Source organism: Camelus ferus, chromosome 11 (genome assembly GCF_009834535.1).
Source record: "Camelus ferus isolate YT-003-E chromosome 11, BCGSAC_Cfer_1.0, whole genome shotgun sequence".
Classification (NCBI taxonomy): Eukaryota; Metazoa; Chordata; class Mammalia; order Artiodactyla; family Camelidae; genus Camelus; species Camelus ferus.
The window spans coordinates 74,856,270-74,872,957 of record NC_045706.1 but is presented as its reverse complement, the minus strand read 5'-3'; the positions used below and the strand labels follow the sequence as shown (position 1 = coordinate 74,872,957).

General features: G+C 37.9%; 1 protein-coding gene across 1 annotated transcript in view; it reads right to left on the bottom strand.

The window, feature by feature from the left end:
* Window positions 1–16,688, bottom strand: part of RYR2 (ryanodine receptor 2) — a 543,213-nt gene that overhangs the window by 319,185 nt on the left and 207,340 nt on the right. Inside the window, exons 5-7 of the mRNA XM_032491926.1 lie at window positions 10,721–10,735; window positions 5,208–5,282; window positions 1,560–1,638 (exon numbers count right to left, since the gene is read on the bottom strand). Coding sequence (XP_032347817.1) covers window positions 1,560–1,638; window positions 5,208–5,282; window positions 10,721–10,735 — 169 coding nt within the window. The remainder of the gene's footprint in view (window positions 1–1,559; window positions 1,639–5,207; window positions 5,283–10,720; window positions 10,736–16,688) is intronic.

The window sequence follows — 16,688 nt, the reverse complement described above, 5'->3', positions numbered from 1 at the left end:
TGAATGGGGTTTCCTCAGCTCGGACAAGCACTTTGCAGGCACCCAGTAACAACTCATTGTGCTTAAATGAGTAAGTGAATCAGCAAATAACATTTCTTAAGCTACATAAAGTCCATGTGTGATCGGTGCTCTGAGCTGCTTTTCTTAACACAAACCAGAGTCCTACCTCACTATCATCCTGCAGAATTCCTTATTTCCATCATTCAACCACACTTTTAGAGTTGTAGGGAGTTTTTCATTCATTCACTCAAGCATTTATAAGACACTATTTGCCACTCATTGCTTTAGTAGCTGGGAACAAACACATCCACAAACAGGGAAGGAAAGGGTATCTGCCTTGTGAGTTTCATTCTGATCAAGGCAGGCAGATAACACATGATAAATATAGCACATAATTCAGTAATTCAGAAGAAGCAGAGAGCTATGGGGAAAGGGGCTCAGGCTGCAGGGAGAGGGATGACCCTGTTTTGTGGGTTTTACTGTATGCAGTCATCTCAGTGTATGAAAACAAGTTATATAGATTATGACTGAGAGAGAACTGAAGAGTCTTTCACATAACTGTGTGCTGAGGTAAATTAACTACAATGAGAAAACTAAAACAATTAGCCAAAATATAAAGGAATGACTGAGCCTACATAAAAATGAAATAAAAACCAGAAGAATACATTTATCTTTTTGGTGTCTGGGATTCTTGGGATTTCTTGTACTAGGTGATGTGTTAGTCTATTAGAAAGTTAATTAGGTTGGAAAACAGCTTTATTTTTAATCCATTTTATCTGTGAAAATTTTAGAGTACAGGAAAGCATTTTAAAAGGAGGGTGGTGAGAACCTGATCCACCCATGAAAGGAACAGCTGAACAAGAGTTGGCCTGTTTCCTCCCATTCTTTTTTCTACTTGGTCTTTTACGTACTTTTAATTCCAGTCAGGCATGCTCATTGTAAAAGATAAAGCAGTCAAACTGTACAGAGCTGTATAAAGTGTAAAGTCTTCAGAGCATTGAGAACAAAAACCTAAGTAAAGCCTATATCCTCCTATTTTGATTCTCCAAAAGGATAGATGTGTTAATACACATTTTTTGTTTCAAAACTATGTAAATACCTAGGTACGTGGCCTGATGACCTGTGGACAGGGAACTGAAGGAGACATTTTCTACCTCTTTGTTTGAATGTTGACATTGACTATGTTACACTGTCAATATTTTTAAGATGAAAGATAAAGGATAAAAGAAATATGCAGTAATACTTCACAAACCCATCAGTGCACATTAATACAGTTAACAGACAGCAGAGTGTGTCTAAGTACTGCTTTTCTACCCAACTCCGTCAAAAGGATGAGGTTTGGCATCTAGTTTGAGCATCCAGCTACGTGGAATGACCAACAAGAGCACCATGTACACTCCCCCTTCTAAACACTTCCCTTAGGAGTTATCTGCTTTTTCCTGAATCCATCCCCAAGAATGTTCACCTTCTGTATCTCCCACGTGCCTCATGACTGCTCCCAACCCAGTCCTGGCCACGCTCTCTCTGAACACAGCATCGTCGCAGACCAAGACACCCACCTGTTGTGTCCTCTTGTAAGCCAACATCAAAGGCCAGCTTGTCAGTTGAAGACCGGGAGGTGGACAGGCAACACAGGTACTGAAAGACAGAGAATCCGCTGATGTCACTAAGTGTCCAGTCCTCTCCACGTCTAATTCTGTGCACTTACACAGCATTCATGGGGAGCAACGTTCTGGAGTGTGATTGCTCCCCTGGGAAAAGACCCAGAAATGTGTTCTGTCAGTAAAAGACACGTAACTGGGGATGCGCCTGCACATCTCTTGCTTCATGTGACATCCGTGGTCACAAGCAAAAGGGCAACCTGGTCCAACAGTTAGAAATCCTTCTTCCAAACAGGAATTTGAAAACTAGTCACTTTCATCTTCTAGTTTTGTTTTCATTTTTGGAATCTTAATTCTTTGAAATTCATCAGAATTGATCTGGGTGTGCAGCCTGCCCCCTCACTACAGTGAGGCTCTGTCATGTGGACACCTATGTGTGTTTCCCTAGGAGCAGTGGAACTCTCACAACACCCTCATCTCCTGACTTCCTTTCCCCTCTCTCAAGTTTTTCCTAACTTTGTATTCTTGGACATAAAGTTTAGCATAATTTTTCAGGCCAACTCCTCCATCCCCCACCCCAACCTCAAAACTCTCCTGAAGTGTTACAAGAATGAGAACACAAAGATGCATGTGGCACAAGCTCAAGACACACTGCCATCTACACTAACCAAGGGCACTGCCCGAAAGAACAGGAATCCTACAAAGTGGACTCAGACAAGCCTGGGGACTCAGCAAGCCCAGACCTCCCAGCAAGCCCAGAACTCCCTGCCATGTGCCAGAATCATGGGCAAGTGACACAAAGCCTAGAAAAGCCCTACCACGGAGTAGGGTCCATCCCGCTCAGAGGGTGTCTGTGAGTGTAAGGAGGCAGGTGATAAACTGATCGTGGACAGATGTGCTGGCAAGTGAGGTTGAAGTGGGTGCCGTGGGATGTAAAATTTAGGCAGGAAGCCCCATAAAAAAACCAGCAGGGCCCCCAAGCAAGGCCACTACTGTCGTGCCAGCACCATTTGGTTCCCCAGCCCAGAGGCTCTATCTCACTTTTTGCCTCTGAAACGGCTTACTTACCCCTAAAATTCTATTGGTTCCCTGAGCTCACTTCTGATTGTCTACTTCCTTCACTCCTGATTGGTTATTTCTCTCACTCCTGATTGGTCTATTTCTACAAAGCTTGTTCCTGGTTGGTCAACTTCTGTTATATTTTATTTGCATATGATGTTGCAAAGTGTAAAACTGGCAGCCTACAAAGGCCTGTGTAAACCTACAGACGGGGTCCAGAGCTTGGAGTGTTAACGCCTCTGGGCCCACTGGAGTAATAAAAGTGAGTTCTCCAACTCTCCAAGTGCTGCTTGGTCTCTTGCCCGGATCCAGGTTGCTGTCACAACTAAGCTGTAACACCGAGCTGAAACACATTTTTCCAAACAAAATCACTTGACCTGGAGACTCTGACTCTGTCTCTTGACTGCAAACCACTGACTCCCGAGGTTATAGAGAAGATGCTTCAAGAGTCCCCAAATATGTTCCAAGCCAGTGTAGGAGTGTGAGTCTGACCTCAAGACAGGCATCCACGGTGGTCCCTGAGGTTTTGACTTTAGATCTAAGCATATTAAATATCTGCCCTTGAGAAAAAGTATCGATTTTAGACTGTTGACACCCAGGCCAAAACATAAAGTAGTCCCTATGAAAGTCTTCTGCAATATTTCCCAATATATTCCAGTAGGAGACACTATAACTACTAATGTGCATTCTCTCCTCTAATGTTCACAGCAACTGTGAAGTAGATACTATAATTATCCCACTAAATGTTAATTTAATCCTATAAAGGGTAAAGACATGTTCTTATTTACTACTATATCTAGCACTAGAACAGTACCTAACACACAGGAGGTTTTAAATAATACATGTTGAATGGATGAATACAATTTTCAGATATAATTATAGGCTTAAAGAGGTTCAGCAAGGTAGTCAAGGCTGTACAGCATACAGAAAAGCAAGCCTGGACCCAGACCTACTGACCAAGTTCAGCCTCTCATCCATCTGCTATGTATAGAGAGTAGTTTTCTGAACACTCTCACGTTTATTACTTTACATGCTTTGATTGCTATTGACAGTAGAATTCTTTCCATGAAGTTTTAATGTGTGATTGCTATATAGAAAAGATTATTGTATACATTTGTCTTGTATCCAGCCACTTAAAGTGTTGTCCTTTATTTTATTTCACAGAGTGCTATGTCAGCCAAGATTTCCAGAACAATGTTAGACAGCGTATTCTTGGAGGGTTTTTGTTTGTTTTAGTTTTGTCAAGAATGGCTTCAGTGTTTGACAATTAAGTATGAGGTTGGCTGTGGGTCTGACATAGGTATTTTCTTTACCATTGAAGAAATACTCAAGTGCTTAGTTTTATTTTGGAATTGGTGTTGAGTTTTATTAAAAACCTGTTTCAGCACCTATTAAGATGATCACAATTTTTCTCATTTGACCTATTAATGTGATGAAGCACACTAATAAAAATGATATTAAGTTATAATTAAATTCATATTTATACTTTACCTATACTTCTCTTCCTACACTTTTCGATTCTATTAACCAGGCTTTTCACATCAATATTCAGGATGAAGACTGATGATTTTTTCCTGTGTTTTTTGGGGGGGTATTGGTATTGAGCCTATGCTTAGGTTTTTGCTCTGGAACAATTAACAAATTTTGGGAATTACCTCCTTCATAAAAGGAATGATCAGTTATATCCTTCTTCCAGACACTGAACTACCATGTAGTCACTAAAATTAATTTGATGAAAAATTTAAATAACACGGATGATACTTGCTGTGAAAATATGTTTTAAAAATCTGGATATAAAAAAAATATATAAAGAATTTAAAGAACAGAAAAGACTGAATTTTTTTTTAAGTCTCCAACAGTTTTCTCTCATTGGTGTGATCATGAAGATTTTTTTTCCTCTGTAATTTCCAAATCTTATAGAACGAACATATACTGCTTTTATAACTTAATAAAGCTTTTAAAAGAATGGAATGTTTATGTATTTTTATATATTTTATACATACACCAGTATGTATATATATATGTATGTATGAGAGTGAGTAAATTGTGCCTGAGAGGAACCCAATGGATAAATGGATAACTGGGTGAAAGAAGGAGATGACACAGAAAAAGAAAGAGAACACCTACTTAAGAAGGAAAGAAGTTAGTGGAGAATTGACAGTGGAACTCCCAGGCAGTTTTTCTTATACTATTTTGTAATAAGGTACTTTAATTCTCCAACAAATGAACTGTTTAAAATAAAATTTCTACTTTTGAATAGAACTATTTCCAATTTACTCTTAACACCTCTCTCCTCCTAAAACTAGTCTAACAAAAGGATACTACAAAGAGAAGTGATAAAATGATAAAAGCCAAAGAAGCTTACAGGTCATCTAAGCTAACCCTCATTTTATGAATGAGAAAACTAAACAGGTAGTAAGATATTTTAAAAACACATTAGGCTTATTAAAGCCATCAATGAAATGGTATCAACAATATTTTCCGACCATGTATGCACACACAGATCAGCGTGACCCCATGAGAGGCGAACTCAAACTGTGCACTCACCATGCCGCTGTAGGAATGGCGCAGCAATATGGCATGTCCGTACAGGAGTGTTCGGTGGCCACCACCTTGAGCAGTCTGCATAGAGCGGAGAAAGGGTCGATAAGGGAAAAAAAACAAAAGAATATATTTCACTAAGTAGATAGTATGGTCTCTGGTTCTCATGGATACGTTTAATGGGAAAAAATAAAGGGCTATTGCCAATGAGCAAAGTGCTGTAGGAAGGATGCTTAAACAGTGGCAACGCCACCACGAAAACCTCTCCTGAGGGGCAAGCAGCTGACCCTGTTCTTGAAGAGTGAACTTGAGTTCAGTAATACTTACCATAATCGGTAGTTATTTATTCACAGTCATTTATTGCCTGTATTTCCCATCACACTGTGCTCTGCACTGAGCAGGGACTAATGGTACCCCAGGTGCCTACAAAATGCCTGGCACACAGTAAGGACTAAATAAATATTTCTTCAATGAATGGGTCTTCTTAAAACATAAAGTTCATCAAATCATCTTCAGGCTTAAAAACCTTTCATACTTTCCAATTATTTATAGCAAAAAGTCCAAATTCCTTTATGTGAGATAGAGGAATGCTTATGAAGTACCTGGAGAGCTTGTGAAAACAAAAGAATACTGAGCCTACCCAGAGATTCCAATCCAGTAGGCATGGGGTAAATACAGAGACGTTTCATTCCAAAAATTTCCCAGATGATGCAGGTGCTGCTTTTCAGGGGACCACACGAAGCAGTACAAGCACTATAGATTTCCTCACTACTCAAATCCTAATTCATGCCACAAATTTAGTCTTACTAGAATTCTTGTAAAAGCATTCAAATAATCCACACTAAATTAATTTTGTTACTTAAGAGAGCACTGTTAACACAGTGAATGTAATTTCTGTCACATGGTCTCAGTCCTTTTCCTCTAACTTGTCGTTTTAAATAATATTGTGATTGGCTCTGATTCAGGAAAAGTAAAATGAGTAATTTCCACTCTAGGGCAGGTCATATAACTTGTTCATTCAACAAACATTTATGAAAAGAATTGTGTATGTGGGATGCATCCAAAGCAGTACCTTGGTTCTTTTTTTGTGCTCTGTGTTATGGTCACATCATATCAATTTTCTCATTAAATCTGTCCTAGCCCTTGCTTTAATTTAAGTGAACAAATATTTATGGACCTCCTCCCATGCAGGGAACTGCCAGTACTTTATGACGACAGCTAGCCTCTGCTGGGGTTATTCCTTCAAGACTGTATATGACACTCTGCCTGAAGGTGGACTATGGTATTCCCCCAGAGTAATTTTAATGAGTAAGAGTCCACCACTGCTGGGTCATACATCACAAGCAGCAGTAGTAACTCAGCACTCTGAAACAGGGTCGACCTCCCCTCTGGCCACCCAAGCCAGAACCTACAAGCTCACAGTGCTGTAACTGTAACCACAGTACGCTCTGGGGATCCAGCCAGGACCAACCAGATAAGAACCAATCAAGCTAATGGGGCAACAAACTCAAGGAACACTTTGGAAAAAAAAAAATTAGGTGTTTTTTGAAGCTAACATGTTAATTTAATTGTTCCCTGGGATCTAAACCACAGGCAAAGTAAGCGGTGCTTTTCAATTGCACCAATTAAAGGAAGAATTAGGAAATTAAATTTTATGTAACAAATAAACCTTGTGTTCACACTAATGCCACCTATACTTTAATCCTGCTAATTCTCCAGTAAATACTACACAAAAGAAACACTTTTCCCCACTCATTTGAAACCCATATTTATTGGGTATTTACTGCCTAAGAGGTACAGTATCTGATGTCAAGGGTATTATGCACAATGAGCTCAGAGTCTGTTTTCCTCTGCCTTCAAAATGAGAGTTTTCTCTAATTATTCATCCCTTCAACAATTACATACTGAATCCCATGTGATTTCCTTCAAAAGATCTGCACACAAACAACAAAGAAAATAGAAGCTTAAGAACTAATTCTGTGTTATTTCATAACACCTCCAACTGCATGGTGGATTACTAGGTCTTTTTAGCAAAAGTATCACATGGAACTTACATTTCCTTGACATGCATTTCCAAGTCTGACTTGGGCCCTATCTGTTTCTGAAAATGCAACGATCTGTCCTGCAAACCCCAGCTCCCCGCTATGGTGGGTGGAGCCTGTGGTATGGTTGGTGAGCTGTCACCAGCCCTTCACCGCCCCTCTGTAGATCCTGAAGTCAGCATCTGCTAGACCACTTCAGTCTCACTACACTGCACTGTAGACAGAGGGGGCCAACCCTAAGGGGCTGTGCTCTCTCAGGGGAAAACAAAACAAAAAAAACAATAATGACTACCATTTCCAAAGTACTCCCTCTAAATATTCCTGGTGTTGGAGAGCCAAGATTCCTTTAATAAAAGGTAAACTGGACTTTTTGAAAATATCAGTTTGAAAGTTTTTTCAGTTCTGTGCATAGGTTTGGTCCCATTACCCCTGAGATAACTAACAGGATGAATATTAAACAATAGTGTTAAAAAAATCAAACTCAAAAACTGTAAGTGGTAAAAAAAAGTCCAGAGTACAAACAAAATCCAAACAACAATGCTTTATGTATTCTAACCAAATCACACATCAAGTTTCCCACAAATTACTTTAATACCAACTTGGTATTCCTAAGCCTTGAGCTTTTGAGGACCTTGCCAAAAATGTACAATTAGGGGACCCATTTTGTCCGCAAAAGCTTTGATGCAAATACTTTTACATTTACATTGATTTAGAGCAATATGCAGTCATAAGGCATAATTTATTCATCTGTTATCCTTCTCTATGGGGAGACAGAAATACTGGATCACTGTAGCTACATTTGAGGTATCACTGTTATAAGCTTAAAACGTAACAGCAGAAAAGCGTAATACAGAAACCCAGGGTAGTAATGACTAAGAGCAACTAAATAGGTTTATACACACAAACATCACTGGCTCTGTTTGTTGTTTTGGGGTTTTTTTCCCTGTTTTTAAAATATGTTTGTACTACATATTTGCTTATTAACACGCTCCTAGTGTCACTGCTGTTTAGAACCATTTAATTTACTACCTATATAACATCTAAATATTTTAAGGGTTTCTGTTTTACTAATCTTTTTTTCTGTACAAAAATGCTATGCTAATCAATGTAGGGCATTTCTCATAATTCCAGGCCCTTATTAAGCAAAAGGTTTCTGGGTTTTTAAAAAAAAAAAAAAAATCAGGCTCTACAGGGTAACTTTTCTATATTCCTTGACCATTGTAACATAACACACCATCTCAGAAGAAAAACAATGCAAACTATAAAACAGAATTTAGTGCTCAGGTAATACTAAACTACACTGCCAAAGTTTAAAACAATAGACAACAACAAGAAGAAATCTGCCTTGGAGAACTTCTTTTAAAACTCAGATATTTAAGCAGAGAAGCCTTTAAGTTTACCTTCAAATACTAATAGTAATACTTGGGTAATGAGTTGTTTCAGGGAGAAAAAAAAAAATCTCTATGCATAAGCCTTCACATCATCTGGTGACTTCCAAAGGCAAACATGAACAGCACGGGGTGGACAGGAGCAGCACAGACCAGCTGAGCCTGAAATCTGGTCCACCTGGGGGGCCCTGGCAGCAGGGGCTACTGAAACAGCCCTGGCACCTTGAATAGTGCATCACATAAGAGATCCGCAGGATGGTTCTAACAGTTAAGGACAAATGTGGCTTCTGTGCAAAATAAATGTGTCTGCCAAGCCAGTTCAACACTGTCAAGAGAGCCTCTTGGCACCGGATGGCTAACTGGTGATGGTGTCCTAACCAAAAGTCCCCTGAGGGAACAGACTAGGCCTGCAACAGGACTAACGAATCCTCGTTCAGTGAAAACCAGCAGAAAAGGGCTCCTGAGCAAAGAAGCAACTAGCTGGTTCTGGGAGGCTAACCAGGGTGTGTCCAGGCACAAAACCCAGAGCAAATCATGGCTGAAAAGTAACAGCTGAATAAAATTTAGCAACTTTTTCCTTTTAAGTGGTTTAAACGACTGTAGTTTAATGTACATACCATACATACCCTCTGCTTAGTCAAATTCTAACCTTTCCAGGTGATCCAATGCAGGCATGAAAATAAGTCACAGGTATCTGGGTCTTGCAGTTAGGAGAAATCAGAGCCTAATTAAATTATTTTAGGTATTCCACCTAGTTTAAACTGACTGGACATCATTTTTCTGTTTGCATCGAGTCTTAGATGAATATGCTCTCTCGAAAGAGTTTGAGGTGCATGATTCAGGCAACCAGCCATTTCCCCGCTCTCCAAGGAAAAGGACACAGGGTACTGAACAAGGGATCTGGATAGGGGTGAGGCGATAAAATGAGTACAGTAAATGCAGATTTAGCAAGAAAAACTGCTAATTAAAAAAAAAACCAATTTCATTACTTACTTATTAATATTCGCAAAGAGAGAACATACTCATGTTCATAACATTTTCCCAACCAAAACCCTTGTTTCATGGTATGTCTGAGCAGTTAATGTCCTCTCTTCCCAATGTAATAACAGTATTTCCTACTGAAAAAAAATAGCTGGAGTTATTTGAAATTCTGGAAAATGTTTTGGGTCCTTGTTGATCGAGGATTTCAAGTAAGTGCTCTGCTCTGTCACCCCAACTGCCAAATTCTTAATGTTAATGAACAGATCCGTTTGTCAGGACAATGCCCCTGGTTCAGGGTTCTGTCAAATATGAACATAACTCAAGACTGACATGGATACTTTGCTTCCTTTTGTTCTAAGCAACCTTTTAAATGTACATTCAAATTTTGATTTAACATTTTTCAGAGTTTGTATCTTTTGAAATGTTAAACTATATTAAGCCTTTATTAAATGGACACAATAAATTTCTCTATAGACCGTTTTTCAGTTTTTAGGATTAAAAAATAAATTTCATGAATGTTCTATGAGAAATGCAGCAGCTATATGATAATGAAACAAAAAATTTCAACTTCATGTCTCAAAGAATAACATTTCACTCTTCCTCTCCTCCTTCTCCAGCAACATGACTGTATTTTACTCTTCTCTCTTAGTTTATCTCCTCTTAAAATCTTCGCATTTTTCTAATTTGGTTGAGAAATAAAGAGGTCGAATTATCTTCACTTCTCCTGGACAAAGTAATTTAACAGTAACTTCCTGGTGCCTCTTCTAATTGCCCAGTGTGTGAATTTCTTTATTCGTGCAGTAGTGCACAAACACTAACCAGCCAGTATAGCCCCCACAGTGATCATTCAAAATGGAGAGCTATAGAAAAAAAATCTGTTTCAATGGGAGAAACTCCTATTGTTGGCTAAGTAAGACTTAATGTCACCATTTCACCCAAGGAAGTCAAACATCATTTATTGACAAATCTAAAGTTCAAGAGTGTGATTTAATTTTTTAAAACTTTAAAATGTGAAAAGTGCCATGAATTCAAAAATTAAACAAATATGAGTAACCAAATTTGAAACATACAAAGTATTACATATATAGCAGATGATCTAATGCCTTACCTTCATCATGAATTTCTGTGGGGCATAAGGAAAAGAGACAAAATATTGAATATACATTATTTCAAGATATTTTAAAATACCTTATTTATAAAGACTCCATTGCTCTAAGTGGAGTTATATGAGCAATAAACAACAAAAAAAAATGACTGTGTTGTCACAAGACATTATCAACTACATGCTAGAGAAAAGCTGTAGCAAGCAAAATTCTTCTTAAAAATGTTTTACGTTAGTTCCTTTTTTTTCTGTGAAAACATGCTGCTCAACTTTAATGCGTGATTCAATTCATAACATACCTAAGGACCAAAAAAAGGTATAATCTTAAAATTATACTCTGAAAATGCTTTAAAATATTTTCATTTCATCTGTTGCATAAAAATGCAGTAACAAGCAGCAACCCAACTAATTTAAGTAAAAATAGTGGATTAGAAACAGGTAAGGTAGATCATCAGTTAATACGCTTGTGAAAAGCTGCCCATATTTCATGCAAAATGACAAAAAGCAATTCCTTAGGCATTAGTTTTTGATATGTGAATTTCAAAGAAAAGAAACACAAAAACTCTTTTTCCCTTCAAATGACTCAGCCACTTCTCATGATTTGCATTATAATAGCTCTTTTTCTTCTTTCACAAAACATAATATGTATATATATTCCTTTCTTTTTCTTTAGACCCATAAAATTTCTTTGACTTCTTATTCCCAGGAGAGGTACAGAGATTGAAAAAAAGCAAAGAAGGAAAAATGGATATTATATTTCCAAACTTAGGGATAAATCTTGTTGTTAGGAGTATGTAAGTCCCACGAAGAAAAAACATACATATCCAGATTAGTTTTAAAGAAAACAGCAAGGGGAAGTTTTCTAACAAAGATGTTAAATACCACACTTTTCCCCTGAAACAGACATACATTGTAATATGTATATTTCTAAATAGCAATTTTATTGTGATTGATTTTTTTCATTTTGAATATTATAATTTTAAGGAAAAATTGTAAAGAATCATTTCATTTTCAGCTTAGAAATATAGGCTGAACAGTTACAATCTTGCAAATAATATCAATGTTAAATGATATTAGGGAACTTATTTTCCGTGTTGAAACTGACCAATCACATTCCTACCTGTGATCCCCAGTGATATCTATACACTTCAGTTAGTGATATCTAACTGAAGAATTAGGAAAAGTCATTTTAAGCCTTAATTAAAAAAAAAAAACCAAATATCCAAAATTTTGCTACAGAATTTGGTTTATAATAGATACTTTCTTCATGAGATTTGTGAGTTTTTATTGATATAGGTATTGGAGATTTTTCTTTCAGAAGTTTTCTCAGCCTGATTTTGTCAGTTACCTAGGTTGAAAACTTTAGAATTGTACTAATAGAAAAAAAATGGTCAGTCTAGTTCCTGAGGTCTGATATTCATAATTTTTAGCTATGTGTGACTACAGAAAGAGCAAGTTACAGAGGAGAGTGATCTGTATGTAAGATGAAATATAGTGAATACTGTAAATTAGCCAAAGCTAAAAGTATCCATCTACAGAATGACAAAGAGGAGCAGATGTAACAGACACACATTATTTTCAAAAGATAACCAAGAACATAAAGATAATTTGTGGCATTAATGACATTAACTTTTTGTACAAATCATCTATTGGTCCATTTGGCTTATTACAATATGAGATATTCAAAAGGGATCATTCAAGGGCAAAAAAGCAAGCAAAATACATTAAAATGAAAAGGATAAGTATGTTATTTTAATCTCAATGTAAACACTGCTTGAGTATGATAAAAATCAACATAAAAAGAATAACAATAAAATCCTTTAAAAGTTGATGACATGATAAAAAGGAGAAAAAAAGAAACTCATGCACGAAGATAAATATTGAAACAAAGAGCCTCAATTTAGGTGTAGAGAATATAATTTTTATGCTTACAATAAGCTTAATAAAGGAATTAACTATTTAAGAGCTAAAATTTCACCAGAAATGGATGACAATAAAGACAGAGTCCAGGCATGGTGCTTTCTGTCTTAGAAGAAATTTGGGGATGATAATCAATCTACACAAAAACAAAAAGGGGGAAATTTTAGTTCTTTAGGGTAAAATGCAAGTGGCACTAATTCAGTATCCAAGGTTTAGTTTAATTACTTCTGAACTGATAGGTCAGATGAAGTTTCAAATGTGACCAGGAGCTGGAGACATAAACCCCCATTATGCTACCTTAACATGAAACCCACAAAGAGAAATAGCAATCCTTGTGTTTTAACTCAAACATAAATGGCCCTGGGAGTGTAATGGATGATAAAAAGATGCAGAAGTCTTTGGTCTATAAGCATGATGTCACTTGATCTAGTAGATCTGAAAGACCTAAGGGATTTTCTCAGCATGTGCAAATGATTATGGATAGAAAAACAAATCAAGTAGCAATATTTTATTCTGAAAATTGTAATCAAATATCATACATCAAGAGAATGCATAATTATATTCAATCTATAACTGGTACAAAGAAAGAAACAGTGATTCAAGTGATGTAAAAAGCTCTACCATAATTATGCCTTTCAGTTCAACCTTAAATTTTTTTAAACTGTTTTTTCAGCTTCCTGAAATGAATACTGTTAACAAAAATTAATACTGCTATAAATGGACCTTTCTTAGAAGTTTTGAAAGACCTTCACCGAAACATCTTCTTAAAAATATATAGATAAAGAATCAGCAACACAGCAACAAAATAAACATTTGGGAGCTATTAAAAAATTATCAGACAGGACAATCTGAGAGACTAGGGCAAAATTTTGGTTCAGAAGTCCTTGCATAAAGTTTCCACTGAGGAGATGAAATGTCCTACTCTGCATACCATGTATCTATTGAATTTTAGCCTCCTCTGTCATCTTCCTCTCCTTGTATCAAGATGTTAGGATTCCCCATAATCCTCCAACTGATCATCTCCCCTGTGCGAGTGAGGATATATCTGGAAAACTTCATTATGTTGAGAAAATGAAAAGTTATTTCACCACCAGACCTGGGTTCATTGATGGCTTTTTAAAATTAATGATGCTCCCAACAAATTTTAGAAGGCAAAAGAAATTTAGGACGAACAATTCCAAGTTCCAAATACATAGCAGTATATACCATCTAATAGCGTATATGGGTATATATATTTGTGAAAAACCTCAACAATTTCTCTTATGATGAAAACATCCTATATAAATACTTAACTTCCTAGGACTTCCCCACTGAAAATATGTGCGACTGCACTGACTGACAGACATGGTGATGACAGGCCCGGGAAGCACGTAAAGGGCCCGGCTTTTAGTCCCTGGAAGAGCAATCACACAGGTGATGACACAGCCCATGGCAGTGCTCCTGCCTCACTCACAACAGGACCATCACTGCAGCTAGTCACACGTGCGTGCTGGTTTTTATTAAAGAATTCATTATATTTTGGGGTCAGACTGGTAGCAACTGTTGTCTTCGCCAGCCTGTCAAAAATTCTGCACAGACAGTGCTTAAGTGGACTGTCTTTTCATGTGTGTCTAATGCATTTGACATCTATATATGTATAATTACGCAGTTCTTCTTTAAAAGGGTAAAGGAAAATAAACAATTCTGATGAACTACTACAAATCCTTGTATTTTATATCTATGACACATTTATAAATCACTAAGCTGCATAAACACCTAAAATATGAAGTAGAAATGCTATCGAGGGCTTTCGGGCTTTCCCTGCTTGTGCCAAGAAAGCACCACCTACGTATAAAATAATTGTCTGTATCAGAATATAGAAGATTCAACATATTTTTTTCAAACCATTTCAAACATGAGTGAATCTTTATAGTATGAAAGCATTTCAGGGACCCTCACATCATAGTAGTTGCAGTTAAAAATGCATTATCAAAACTACTATGGAGTTAGGCATTTGAAAGTGTTTTTCATTTGAGCAATTACAACAGCATCTAATATTTCTAAACAGAGTAAGTATGTGTATGAGGCATCATTTGGTCTACAGACAATGCTTCGTTTATAATATGACAATCTTCTCCATCCCTTTACTGTCCCCAGCTCCATCCACGACCTGCAATCCTAGGCCTCCATGTTGGAAACCAATGCAACAGGTTTGGGTCTAAAGGGCTGGTGGTAGAGCCAATCACTTAAACCAGGATTCACAAACATTATTCTCTCTTGAACATGGACAACAGCACTGGATTACTCAATGAGCTCATAATTCAACACAAATGTTCAAAGATGCTCAAGAGACACTGGAAACAGGGAAGGTAGGAGGAAGGGAGGAGGAGGAGCAGACGGAGAGGGAGAGAGAGAGAGAGAGAGATTTATTGAGACTGACTGACCTTTGATGAAGTTCCAGAATTATGCTATGAGAGAATTTATAAAGAAGCAAATCTAACTTTCATAAAGATTTAAGTTTTATAAGGCTTCTAAAACTCTTGATCTGGGGTTGTTTCATGTGTTCTGTCGACAAGCAAATATAACAGGGTGTTAAATAGGACACCAGACTCAGAACAAAATGATGGCAAATACTACCATATTCCAGACCACACTGTAAGGCCACCCAAACAGCGACACCCACTGGGTGGGTGAAAATCCAGCCGCTGACTCCAGCTCCCGTCTGTCAGAGGAGGCTGCAGAGCGAAGTGATGAGCAGTGTTTCTCACAGAGGCTGTTGGTAGGCTTGGAGTCCTGATTCCCCAAGGCCTGCCCTCAACTCAAGTCTCTAAAAAGTGGCTTCAGGAACAGCTGTGCCCCTGGGAGCTGGGACACAGCAAGAGCCAAGAGACTGTGGCAGCAGGTAGTGCTGTGACTGCGAAGTGACTGCCTGCCAACAGCAAACTGGGCCACCTTAGACAGGGCCAGCCTGGGACTATCCGCAATGCCACCGATGACCAGGGACGAGGAAGTCATCACCACTGATCTGCTGGAGAAGGTGCATTTGCCTGCAGCAAGAAAGCCCCAAGGTCAAAGATTTCTGGCAATATAATCTCCACCAATACACCAATACTCCCAAGTGCCCCCAGGGAGAGTCAATGTGAACACCTGACCAGCCCAATGGACCACACTCTCATCAAAGAAGACATTTCTGACAACTTTCCCCTCCTCATTCCTATGACACCCCAGCATGGTCAGAAGCTGCAGGCAAGGCACAGGGGCTCAAGGACCCTTGCAGAGGGAACGAGATTTGGACTCCAGCCCTCCTGCCCTCCCCTCTCAGCCTCCTGCCTACTGCAGACTGTTAACTTGGATTAACATCGAGTGCTCCTATTACACAGGTTTGGGAATTTTAATTAAAGAAATAGGACTTCTGTGACTTGAAATGACTTGGGGGTGTTTCTCATCATCATCTGACTCAGAAAGGTCCTGGAACATGTACCAATTTAACCCAGGGGCAGGGGAGACTGAGCCCCCAGAGCAGGCAAGCAGACGGGGTTAAATCGCTTCCTGTTACCCTTCAGGTCACAGAAAACAGCAATAAATTCTACCTGTTATAGTAGAATTTCAAATTTCCCATGGCAAGTGCACAATATTTGACCTACACAGGTCTTCAAAGAAAGAAACAGCTCAAATCTAAAATTTACTGAGACCTATACATACAATGATTATCAGTTTTCTAAAATCCAGCAGGATATTTCCATTATATGATATCTAAATGAATATATATTTCAGCATCAATAGGTCTTCTTATTAAAATAATAGGAATATTTTAGAACAAGAAAGGACTAGTCCAGATTCTCATTGTATAAACAAGGAGATGAATGTCCACAAAGAACTTATATAAGTTGTAAAGTCAGTCACTTGCCAGGTTAAACTGCATGATTATCAGCTCAACGTTATCTCCTCACTTTCTCAGAACTACAGAGCAATCCCTATGGCAAAAGTTTGCAAATAAACCTAGTAAGAATAAATTTTGAGATGAGAAACCACTATGAAAATGAGAGAGAAAAACCATATAGTGAGGCAGATCAAA